We start from the raw sequence: 11,673 nt of genomic DNA, 5'->3' as shown, positions 1-11,673 counted from the left end.
ATATATATATATATATATGTAGGCGCACCACGGATTACTCTATCGGACAAGCACAACTGGATCGTTTTGGTTACCCTGCTGCTGTCGCCTTCAGACTCCTTGACTGTCGGCATGCGTGTATGCGTTTCCCATTCCAATTGCTTGGGTATGTGTAGTATATATTCCCGTGTGTAAGTGAATGAGTGAGCGAGTTTGTGGGAGGGAATCCAGTTTCTCCTCTTGTCACTGTTTTCCCTCTTTCTTTGTTTATATGGCGCATCATTGTCTCCGCTTTCATTGTTTTTTTTATTTTTTTTTCCCCTTTCTCTTCTTCCTTATTTGATCCCAGTGCTTCTGCCAACAGTCGTGCGAGACATGGAGCTGCTCACCTCGCCCGTATCCCCCGCTGAGCACTCGGAGAATGCGGAGCTGGCAGAGCGCAGCACCTTCTTCGTGCCGGGAATGGCGTGACGGTGGCTCACCACACCCCTGCCTCCGCTCCTCGGGTGGTGCGGCTGCGGGCGAATTACGTCGCCGCCACCTACGCGTTTGCTTAGCGACGTCGCGCTGAGGCCGACGTACTGGGCAGCGCTCGTCCCTACGCCCGCTGGGCTGAGGTTCTCTATCGGGGCGAAACAACTACGAGCAATGCCGTTGCTAGCACCGACCCCGACACCAGCGGCAGCAGGGATGTTGGTGCTGCTGTTATTGTTGCTGCCGCCGCTGTTTCCATTGACAGTTGCCACACCACCGTACATGCCGCCGCCTCCCGCAATGATTGGCGGGGTGCCACGCCAGAGTTGCTGCTGCTGCTGCGTCATAAGGCGCGGGCTACTGCCGGCGGCACCGCAGACAGCGTACGGGTGATGCGGCCGCGCCACCTCCGCGCCCGGCGGTGGCAGCCCGTCGCCCCTGCTGTTCTTCAGCGAGAGCACTACCTCCTTGTCAATCGTCCAGCGACCGTCGCCGCTACCCATTACGCCTGCCGGTGGTGGCGCGCTGGTGCGCTGCAGCTCTTCGACGAACTGCAGAATCAGCTGCCGCTCGTACTCGTCGCTCAGCTTCTCCGGCTGCGGCTCCACGTGGGCTGAAATGTAGCTCAAGATCAGCCGTGCCACGTCACGCACCATGCAGCGCGTCGTCTGCGGGTTGCTCATCGTCGACGCCAGCCCCTGTGACGCGGTGGCGACGGATGAGAACATCGCCGCCGAGAACGCCACCGTCGGCGACGGGGACGGGCCCGTCGCGTTCACGTTGAAGCCGCCCATGAATGAGCCAGGCACATTGGCGCAGTCTTTGCGCAGCTGCAGGTCGAACACGTCCAGCCCCTCTGAAACGCTATCAGCCGTGCCAGCCGATGACAACGCCGCGGTGTTCTGCTGCGACGGAGGCGTGTGCCGCGTACTGCCGTGTGGCTGAGAGTTTACTTGTCCGTCCATCGCCTCGTTAACGATACCGCGTGGAATTCCTTTCTCCTCTTCTGTTTGCTACTGCTCAATCTGCTTATTGCTTCGTTTGCCAACTCTCAAGACCCTCTGCGCCGCTGTATGTTGTACTTCTGCCGGAGGGGATGTTGAGTAGCCGATGGTAGACGTTGGTGTAAAATGGACCCTGCGAAGTGTATAAGAGCAACGACTCGGCAAGCGGTAACTGTTTTACTTCTCTTTTTGTTCTTCTATACCTCCGGTCCTCTCGCTGTGCTGGGGTATTCGCACTTTTCAATCCCTATTGCCTCCTTCTTCCTCCTTATTTCTTTGCTTCCGATCAACCGGTGACGGTGCTGTTGCGCCCTCTGGTATGCGCTCACAGGCTACACCAATCCAACGGCACGCAACACTCACACCACAAAACAACACGCCGATGTGTATGTGTGTAGCTGCTTCTGCTTCTGCTGCACACACTCACACACCTTCTCACTTTTCTCGCACGTCACAGACACCTGTCAGCGAAGCGAACGGCGATGTCTCTTCCCGTATTGGTGTGTATGTATGTGTGCGCGCGTATGACTCAGCGACGAACGATGGTGCGAGGTCTTCACGCAGCCACGCACGCAAAAAGAAAGGAGTAAGGGTGTGGATGCCGCACTCACGACCAACGACGGAGCGGATGACGACAACCACGAAGAAACCAGACACGCAAATACACACACACACACACAGACCACGAAAAGGGGGAGCCCAAATAGATACAGCCGAATTGCACAAGGAAAAAAGAACAGACAATCGATCAAAAAGAGCCGCAAGAGGAATCACGGCCTTGATGACGTCAACGATTTCGGGTCAATGCACAAGTGCTTGAAGAGTATTGGCAAGTACTCGACCGACGGAAGACTCCACAAAGAAAGAAAGGAGTGCGTAAAACCCCGTCAAATAAGTACAGAAACGAATACCAGTGATGCGAAGAAACGGTACCAGCGAAAGAGAATAAGCAGAATACAAACGAAGTATTGCTTGCTTGTCACCGGTGTCTGAAGTGCTGAATTGGCTACGCTGTCGCACCTGTTGACCCACTGCTCCACTATTCGTTACTGCCTTTTTTTTTGTCTTTCCTCTTCTTGCTTTCGCTCTTCACGCTGCTGGGGCCACCTGACTTCTCAATTCTGTCCCCTTTTTTTTTTTTTCTTTGCTGTTGCAGGAGGAGGGGAAAGCGGTAGTTGCCTTTTCCCTTCTTCTCTTTTCCCTATACCCCGACTTGCAGTTCCTTTCTTGCTTCGCTACGGCCTGCCTCTCCACCCCGCTGGTCGCTACGCTCAACAGGGAAATGCGAGAGGGAGCGAGAGAAATAGTAGCTGAGCTGAAGGGACGGCTGACGAGTGTGACAACAAACAGGAACAAAAACTGCTACAAAGAACAGCAACAACAACAAAGAGACCCTGTTGCTTGCTGGGCTGCTTGTGCTGTGCTGTGTACGCTGCCTGCCGTGAAGAGAAGTCTCGCACCGTTTCTCTCACTCGGCTCTATAGACTTTCTACAAGACACAAGCCTAATCCTTGTCCTTTTTTTCCCCTTCTTGTTGTGCGGGGGGCGCCTAATGCACTACGAGATCGTACACGGAGGAGGAAACCAAAGAATAGGAAAAAAAGAAAAGGAAAACGAACATAGAAATATGATGGTGAATCACAAAGAGGGAAATACAATGCCACCGGAAGGAATTGGGCGGGGAGGCTGGAGATCACACACGTGAACGTCGTTACCCGTATCCCACGGCACGGCTGCTCCTACTGCCGCCACGCCCACCAACATTCCGAAGTGCACCACAACTGCACATCTCTGCAGTTTCCTTTCCTCCTTCTTCGGCCTTTTTTTCCCCCTTTAAACGCTTCCGATGTCAGCTCTATTACTATCAGGAGGACCCAGCAGTGTCTTCCATCAACGCCAACTCGTCTAACTCGCCCTCCCTTCCAGACGCGGTGACTGCTATTGTCGTCTTCGATGCTGTTGGTATTGCTGGTGTGGTACGACTTCTTCCGTCACTATCCTTCGCAATGCCTCTGGCCCAACTCCCACGCGCCTCATCGCCAGGAGGCGGGCGCTGCAGCGGGGAAGGCGACACCTTCAAGGCCGCCAAAACTGCCATAGTGCTGCTGGCCGGTAGCCACGTGTCAGCACACTGCAACTGCTCTGGGTGCTGCTGCAGCAACGCGCACGACGCCGCCGACCATCGGCCGTTGTTCGCCGCAAGGCAGTCATGCGTCTCTCGTAGCACCTCCAGCCACAGCGGGTGGTGTACGACACGGCTGTGTCCTGTTGCGTGTTTGTCCGCACCATCTACCATTGTGTGGGTGCCAACGTCAACGGCAACGTCAATAAAATCGAGAAATCCCTTCCCCTTAGCGCACTTATCCAGCGCAAGAAACTTCGTTGCCCGAGGGGCAACAGCAGCAGCAGCAGAAGCGTCTTTTTCCACGTCATGATGCGGCACAGTGGCCTCAAACTGGCAGTGCAAGTGCGCGGAAAGCCAGAAGTGCGGCTTAGCAGCGCGAAGCAGCGGCATCGTATGTGGGTTTCCTAACGCACTGTGCCGAATGTCATCCTCGAAGTAGGGTTTGTAGCGCAACAGCTGTGTTTCGTCACCGTACTTGGTGATCCCCACAGGCCAATCGTGTGAAACACACAAACTCACGCGAGGAAATGCTGCAGCAGATCGCGATGGCGGCGCGCCAGGCTTCGCCGGGATGGATGTTGCTGTTGACTCATGCTGCTGCTGCTGTCGTCGAAGAGATTCAAGTCCCAGTGAGAAAGCCTTGAGCTTCTCCACTTCGATACGCCGCACGTGGTAGGCGGAGCGCTTTGCCGCCTCCGTCGCGTGGAAGGGGCGGTCGGGGTACGGCCGCGTGTAGTCAATTCCTTTAAAGATACCGCTCAGGCCCGCAACAGTAACGCACCCGTCGACCACCACAACCCCCGAGTGTCCCATGTAGTAGATGTTGGGCGCCAGGAAACCGCCGTAGCTCTCTGTAGCGAGCCAGTCCGAGTTCTCGTGGTTGCCGCCAACGAAGAGCGTCAGGTAGGGCGCGTGCTTCTCGCCACGGTAATAGGCCGCGAAATCCCCCAGCACGCGGTACTTCTCTGGGACCGCCATACTCCTCAAGTCGCGTGCGTCGCGGACCGCCTGAAAGTCGCCGCAGCAAATGAGAAAGCCGATGCGCTTTCCAGTTGCCGCCTCGTGTGCCGCGCAGGCGGCGTAGATTTTGTCAAGCTCCCCGTGGCAGCACCCCTGCACCGCAACATGCACAGTCGGTGCCGCCGATGCAGTTGTTTTAGTGGCACCACCCTTAACACGGAAGAAGTGGTGCACGATATCGGACATTGGTATGATTTGGAAAGATGAACCTCTTTCACATCAGCACCACCACTACCGGAAGAACAATACACAAACGTTAACGCGACCAAGGAGAGAGAACCAAGAGCGCATACAAACAGAGAGCAGGTGAAAAGCAGCCTTGCCAACACAGGTCGACGTTAGCAGCAGTTGTTTACCTCATACCAGGCCCCCGGAAAAAAAAAACACACACACACTAGCAGACGCATATATGTGCGCGATACTAGGGGGTAAACCAAAAGTGTGCGCACACAATTTTTTTTTTTCACTTGCAGCCACCTGAGACAGAGTACTGCGGCATACCCCACCCAGATCGGGCGCCAACGCAGCCTGACGCAAAGAGTGATTTGGAGCAATGTGAACATAGCCCTAAATGGATTTCATTAACCCTTTTTTTCCTCCTCCTCTTTCTGTTGAGGTTGCGTAACACAAAAAGTTGCAAATAAGCAGGTTTTACCTGTGATAGCATTTTTTGGACAGACCCCTGCACAAATCTTATTCTGTGTTGTGCAGTCTGTCCCCCCCCCCCGCGCCGTCACGCACGGCCAAGAGGGGTGTATCGTTCACCACCTCCATCAAACATGACAGTTTGAAAATACCCTCCCCTCAAAATCACACAGTTGGACGGTGAAGCGGGGAGTTGGGTACAAGGATGGGAGGAAAATGTGAGATACGGTTATTATTCTTGAGTTTCACGGTTGCGACAGCTCTCACTGCTGTGACAACAACACACGCCCAGGTGGGTTCTCACAGAGACACAACAAAGTGAGATTATCTGTACCTCATTTCCATAGTCTGCAGATGAGCGACACAGGCTTAGCAAAATAACCGGTGCACGCCCCCTCTCATTTTAGTTGAGCGCTTCTTCAGGATTGGAGGACACGTTTCGAGTCCTCGGTTTTTGCAGCACTACCTTGGATGTTACAAGCTCTCCAATAGGACCATCCACAATCAACGACAACCCCATCAAATGCTCAAGGAGGGCGTGCCACGGCGCGTACCGCGAGAGAACTTGCACATTTCCCAGAATAATCATGCCACGCCTTGCTCGGGTTATAGAGACGTTGAGACGCCGCCAGTCCATTACAAACCCTATTCCCTGGCGGTGATTGCTGCGAACACACGAAAGAATGATAAACTCCTTTTCCCTTCCTTGAAAGGCATCCACGGACGACACCTCAACATCTTCGTAAATATCACCTGACAGAGGCCCACACCTGGTAAAGTAATTCTTAACGTACCGGCACTGACTGGAGTAGGGGGTGATGACTCCGATGCCATTGGGATTAACACCACCATCCCGTATAAGCCTCGTCACAATTTGTTCAGTTAATGCAGCCTCAGCTCGGTTAAGGTATGAGCTGCCGTTCGCTCCCAATTCCTCAGCTCCTGTTGTGTTGTAAAAGAATAGGGGCTGTGTGGGATCTGGCCACGGGAATACCTTCGATGCATCACGCTGCTCTTCCGTCACACCGTTTTGCAACGTCCCCTCGTAAAAGTAGCTAGATGGGAACAAGGACAAACATGGGTGCATGCGATACTGCACCTCAAGTCGTACCGCACGGTGACCAATCGTTAGTAGTCGTTCAAACAAACTTCGACGAAGTCCAGCCTTTTCTGCGGGTAGCGAAACAACCACCGGGCGTAACTGACAATGATCTCCGACGAGAAACACTTGCTTCGCTCCACGCACGAGAGGTATTAAAGTCTCTGGCTCATTTCCTTGCGTTGCTTCATCAATCAGAACATGCTTGAAACGCATGTGTCTCATCCGTCTGTCGCCTGCGGCAATACAGGTGCAGCAGATCACATCTGCACTATCGAGGATCAGACGCTCAATGTCACTTACAGACTGTTGGTACAGGTTGTACTCTTCATCGCTCAGGTTATCACCTGCCTTCAGTAAGGAGAGAAGGCGCTTCATCTGTTGATTACCCCTACTTGCTTCAATGTAATCCTCAACCTGTTTATCAAGCCCAATGTGCTCAACAGAGTTGGGCACTGCTTCACGGTAGTGGGCCTGTACGCGTACCACATTTAGGCCGGTTGCAGGTATCCTTTCGGACAGGTGATCTACAGCAACATTGCTCGGGGCGCAAACAAGAATTTGAGATTTTATTTTCTGATGCATCTGATACACGATGGCAACACTGGTTGAAGTTTTGCCTGTCCCTGGAGGGCCTTGAATTAACGTTAATGGATTTTTCAACGCGGTTCTCACTGCACTCTCTTGAGAGAAATTCAGGTCGGGTAAACGTTTTGCAGAAAGCTCCATATCCACTAGAGAAAACCGCTTTTTTGCTTCTTCCGTCTGACCAAGAATAGTGTAATAAAGATACGCAGATAGCGGGGCCTGCCCCCTAACCATCTCCTCCAACGCTTTGCATTTCCTCACATTCGCAACGGAGCTGAATTCCAGGCGAAAAACCACTGTGGATGCGGCCAGAATTTCATTCAACGCCTTTTTCTCCTGCGCCAACCGTGTGTCATCCGCCTCAAACACAACTTCGTCTTCGCCAAGTTGAGGCTTCCCAATCTCAACGAGGACACCATTTAAAGAGCGTGAACCCCCTTTAATGGAAATTGAAGCATAGTCACCACGATGCACACCCACATCAGCAAGGGGTAGCTGTTTTAACAGAAAGAAGTATCGTCTTCCAACTTGTTTCTGCAATTTGCAAGGAATATCCTCAAAGGCTGAGTCTTTCCTCACCTTTGAGGCCTGAGCGTCCATAGTGATCAGCGTTGAGAAGACATTCAAGTATTCCTCACCATTTTCAAAGCGTAATGGCACTTGAGGAGCCTTTTCAGTGACACTCAGACTCTGTTTGTCTTGACTTTCCCAACTTAACTCAAGTGTCGTAATATCATGCAATGTGAGTGTTTTACAAGGAACATTTGGTACCTTACAAATCCACGGAAGCAAACGACGTTCCTCAATCAATGGCAGCCAAGTCGAGGAGTCCCAATTTAAATCGCGCAAAGTCTTGGAGTGAAGACAAGGCTCCCGACAAACCAATACAACAACAGAATCCTCTTTGGAAGGCATAAATCCCAACGAAAAGATGTTGGGTGAACGACATACGTAGCACTCCAAAGTCGAATCCCCAAGCTCATTTTCTGCATGTAATTGTACCACACGATGCTTAAATTTAACGAGATGCAGGATGATATGTGAACCACTGGTGCCATGTGCACCGTTACAAAACCACCTTGAACAGGCACTACACATAGCAAGACAGCGCGGGTCATCCTCGCCACAATAAGAACAGCTCGCTTGGGGGGCTTCTGACATAATCGTCACTGCCTTGTTTGACAATTCATTCTTTCCTTCGACTTCAGTGTGATGATCGTTGGTCGATGAATGCTCCTCAAAGACATATGATTCCATTAGTCTTACTACCAAAAGTGAATGGAAGGAAAGACGCAACAGTGGTTGAGCGCTCACACTTAGCGTACCTCGCACAAAGGATGAAAGCATCCAAAGAGGTACCACATCCCATGCAAGTTCCCTGGTACAAGAAGTTGCCCGATCGCCGATGATCTGGCACGTTTGCTTTAACTTTTCGATAACAAAAACCTTTTGACCCAACCCATACATGACAATTAGGAAACTTCTGATGCCAATGCACTCCTCTTTAAAAGGCATGAGCCTTCTCACATTTATTGTTTTAGAGCCACATTTACGTCACGCCTCTGAAGATTTTTCAGATCCAATTAATGCATTTGATGCCGACGCCTCCTTGCCATCCTACCCCGCCCTCTAAAGGCTCTGCATAACGCACAAATGTGCATAATGTGAATACTCGGCAACACCACCTCCTTCTAAGCCACAAAAAGCCGTCTTCCCTCTCCAGTAGTACTTTGTGCCCCTTGAGCATTAACCAGCCAAGAGTTGAGACGTGGACTACCACAGGAACTCATTCATAAGCAGAAACCGATAATATTCATCCAAGGCAAACTGACACGAATCTACTAGAGTCAAAACGCCCCAACTTTCAAGCATCTTCTAAGAAGGATCAACAAACAGAAAGAAAGATTCTTTTGAAATTCGATTGAGTTTAGGAAGAAAAACAGAGGGGTTTTTCCTCCTTGTTCTTTCCCACAAAGAGAACCTGGAATTTATTTATCTTTTTTTTTGGTTTGTGAAGAGATCGTAATGACAATAATCAGAAGTATCAACCTGCCCTCCGACTTTCGGCATCAGAATTCATTAGAGTCCTTGACTTCGCTGTGCACCAACAAACATAACATTTGAACGCAACACACACGAAAAGGACCAATATTCAGAGGCCATCTACCGACTCCGGGCTTCAAAGTACTCATCTGCAAGTTGCTTTAGTAATGCAGGAAAATGCTCTCTCTCGTAATCATCAGGACAACCTGCACTAAGCCACCGAATTCTTCCTTCATGGTCTACAAGCATCACATGGGGGGAAAGATAGTTACGCAGACCTAACACAGGATAAAACGGTTGAAGTAACTTACATCCAACAAATGTGGATGAAGCCGTTAAAACCCCATTAACTTGAGAATCACTAGTTGCACAATCTGAGGATGCCACAGAAGGAAATAGTGACTGCGCAAAGCGGCGTACATAGAGCTTGTGCACCCAACGGTACTTGTACACGTCCATACTACGTAATGAAATAATATCAATCGGCATGGCATGCCCCTTCACACCCTGAAAGGTTCCTCCAGAACGATGACGGAGTCCTCCTCTATGCTGCCCGGACGGCGAAAGGACATGGCCCTCTCCTTTAATATCGGTCTCTGGGAGGTATTGCAATAAAGAAGGATAGAGCGTCGTATAGGCCAGGTGTCGCCATTCCAAATCGGCTTGGGCCCCAAGCTTTTGTCCTAACTGGGAATAAATGATGACTGCTGGCCGCCGAAACATCGAAGGGGAAAACATCGTCATTTGTGTGCTGTTGCTTTCGCAGAAGAAGGGCGTAATTGAGTCTGTTCTTGACATAGCATCTCCATTTTTCCGGTGAAACGACGTACAAAAAGAAGTCGATTTCAGAATATCATTTGCCTTTTGTTCGGTTTCTTTTGTATAACGGCAGAATTGACGCATATTGGCTGCCTGAAACGATGGGAAGGACGGCGTTACCTGAAAGGGCAAGACACCATGACCAGCATTAATCTTCTTTCGGCTGAGGGACGCAGGGCCACGCATGAGTTTACTGTTTTGAATGATTTTGAGTTCATTCAAGGCATGCTCGTTAAAGTAACGCAACATACGCTCTAACTCATTATCCACGGCAAACTCAATGCCATACCGAAAGTACTTAAGCACAAGAAACACATCCCGTGACAGAATAGGCTTGTCTAAATCCATCCCAACATCTCGAAAAACCAGCATTCGCTTTCGTTCCTCCAAGACTTTTTCTTCAACCCCACCTTCATGTGCGCGGGAGGTAGCTTTACGACACGTACCACTGAATCCCGAGGACTTTTCCATCTCTGAAAGCTTTTGCAGAAAGTGATTCCTTGGAGGAAGTGTCGCTGAGCCACCCACCGAGTCATTTGGTTTATGCTGGGAACCGGTGGAGTTGGCTCCCGAGTTTGTATTTTCTTCCATTACAATATTCTTCCCTGAACGACGTAGGGGAGGCTGCGGAACCTTATCAAGGCCTATTTTTTCAGCTGCAAGTTCCCTTTCATGTTTTATCTTCCGCAAAAGAGTAGAGGGGCTCGCGGCTGAGTCATCATAGGAGACCCCCTCACGGGATTTGACCGTTTCTTCTAGAAGGTCTACATCATGATACACCCTTGCTTCCTGCGATTTAATGCGTTGCTGTAGAAAAAGCGTACCTGACGTGACATCAGCACCTATGAACAGGCTCTTCTCTAAAATGCCACACCCCAGAACGCGTCTTAAAGACATAATCATTTCTGTATCCCCCATCCCCCGAAAAAAAAGAAAATAACAAAAAAAGGAAAACATGAAAACAATAACATATTTCTAAAGATAGCCAATCAGGTGATCTCACCCTTAATGATACAAAAAAAAAACATAATAGAAAAAAAATGGGACACCAAATAGTTCACAATGATAGAAAAACCCAATATATAAAACTCATCATATGCACACACAACGACATATTAATCCAAAAGAAAAAGAAAGGAATACACAGATTACTACTGTCTAGAAAAAAAAAGGTTCAGAACAAAAAAAAGTGCGAAAAAAGCCATGCTACACCAATACTAAGGTAGGTAGCCTGGTTCCATCGGTGGAGGGTACCCCATAGGAGGGTATCCCATAGGAGGGTATCCCATAGGAGGGCCCATGGGAGGACCCATGGGAAATTCTCCTTCATCGTAAAAACCTTCAGGATTACCGACATCTTCGTAGGGAATCTCAGAAGCATATTCTTCTTCTTGATATTCGGAACTCGCATCCATATCATATAGAGGCTGCTGGGGTATCCCTCCCGTAGATCGAGCGGATCTTCCAGTGCGACCACTGCCCTTTACGACATCATAGGTAACCATCATCTCCTTCTTCTTGTCAGCAAAGCTTTCAAAGTACGATACCGTAGAGCCCCAGGCCATCTTGAGCCTTGTTGAGAACGACATTTTGTCTTCGAACACCTAAACACCCCTCAAAAAGAAATAACAAAAGGTACATGATTCTTGCACAATGTTTGAAAGCAAGAACACCGTCAAGCAGCCGTCAAAAAACATTTTAAACAAAGCCACAAAACAAAGACACAGAAAAATTAAACGTGCAACACCCACCACCAAAACAACTCACTACACATCACACTCCCCTCCCAAATCCGGAGCCACAACGCCCGTGGCTGTTCCCGCGCGGCATCCGGGCAGCCCCGAGTGGGCCTATTCCCCCGCCGCCCTGCCGGCGCT

General features: G+C 50.2%; 5 protein-coding genes across 5 annotated transcripts; all 5 read right to left on the bottom strand.

Annotated features, from left to right (window-relative positions):
- Positions 1–314: 314 nt before the first annotated feature.
- Positions 315–1,418, bottom strand: DQ04_05511040 (hypothetical protein; the record flags this gene model as incomplete). The annotated part of the gene is made up of 1 exon (XM_009314229.1): positions 315–1,418. One exon carries the CDS (start codon positions 1,416–1,418, stop codon positions 315–317), a length of 1,104 nt encoding a protein of 367 aa, XP_009312504.1.
- A 1,903-nt stretch (positions 1,419–3,321) lies between these two features.
- On the bottom strand, positions 3,322–4,788 carry DQ04_05511030 (hypothetical protein; the record flags this gene model as incomplete). Its single annotated transcript, XM_009314228.1, has 1 exon — positions 3,322–4,788. The coding sequence occupies one exon, from the start codon at positions 4,786–4,788 to the stop codon at positions 3,322–3,324; it is 1,467 nt and encodes a 488-aa protein (XP_009312503.1).
- Positions 4,789–5,650: 862 nt separating this feature from the next.
- On the bottom strand, positions 5,651–8,191 carry DQ04_05511020 (putative regulator of nonsense transcripts 1, putative,nonsense mRNA reducing factor 1; the record flags this gene model as incomplete). Its single annotated transcript, XM_009314227.1, has 1 exon — positions 5,651–8,191. The coding sequence occupies one exon, from the start codon at positions 8,189–8,191 to the stop codon at positions 5,651–5,653; it is 2,541 nt and encodes an 846-aa protein (XP_009312502.1).
- Positions 8,192–9,097: 906 nt separating this feature from the next.
- Positions 9,098–10,699, bottom strand: DQ04_05511010 (hypothetical protein; the record flags this gene model as incomplete). Its single annotated transcript, XM_009314226.1, has 1 exon — positions 9,098–10,699. The coding sequence occupies one exon, from the start codon at positions 10,697–10,699 to the stop codon at positions 9,098–9,100; it is 1,602 nt and encodes a 533-aa protein (XP_009312501.1).
- A 314-nt stretch (positions 10,700–11,013) lies between these two features.
- Positions 11,014–11,385, bottom strand: DQ04_05511000 (hypothetical protein; the record flags this gene model as incomplete). Its single annotated transcript, XM_009314225.1, has 1 exon — positions 11,014–11,385. One exon carries the CDS (start codon positions 11,383–11,385, stop codon positions 11,014–11,016), a length of 372 nt encoding a protein of 123 aa, XP_009312500.1.
- Between the last annotated feature and the right edge of the window lie 288 nt (positions 11,386–11,673).

Source organism: Trypanosoma grayi, assembly GCF_000691245.1.
Source record: "Trypanosoma grayi strain ANR4 Tgr_551_V1, whole genome shotgun sequence".
Lineage (NCBI taxonomy): Eukaryota > Euglenozoa > Kinetoplastea > Trypanosomatida > Trypanosomatidae > Trypanosoma > Trypanosoma grayi.
Note: the sequence above shows the minus strand (reverse complement) of the source record. Positions and strands in the feature narration are given on the sequence as shown.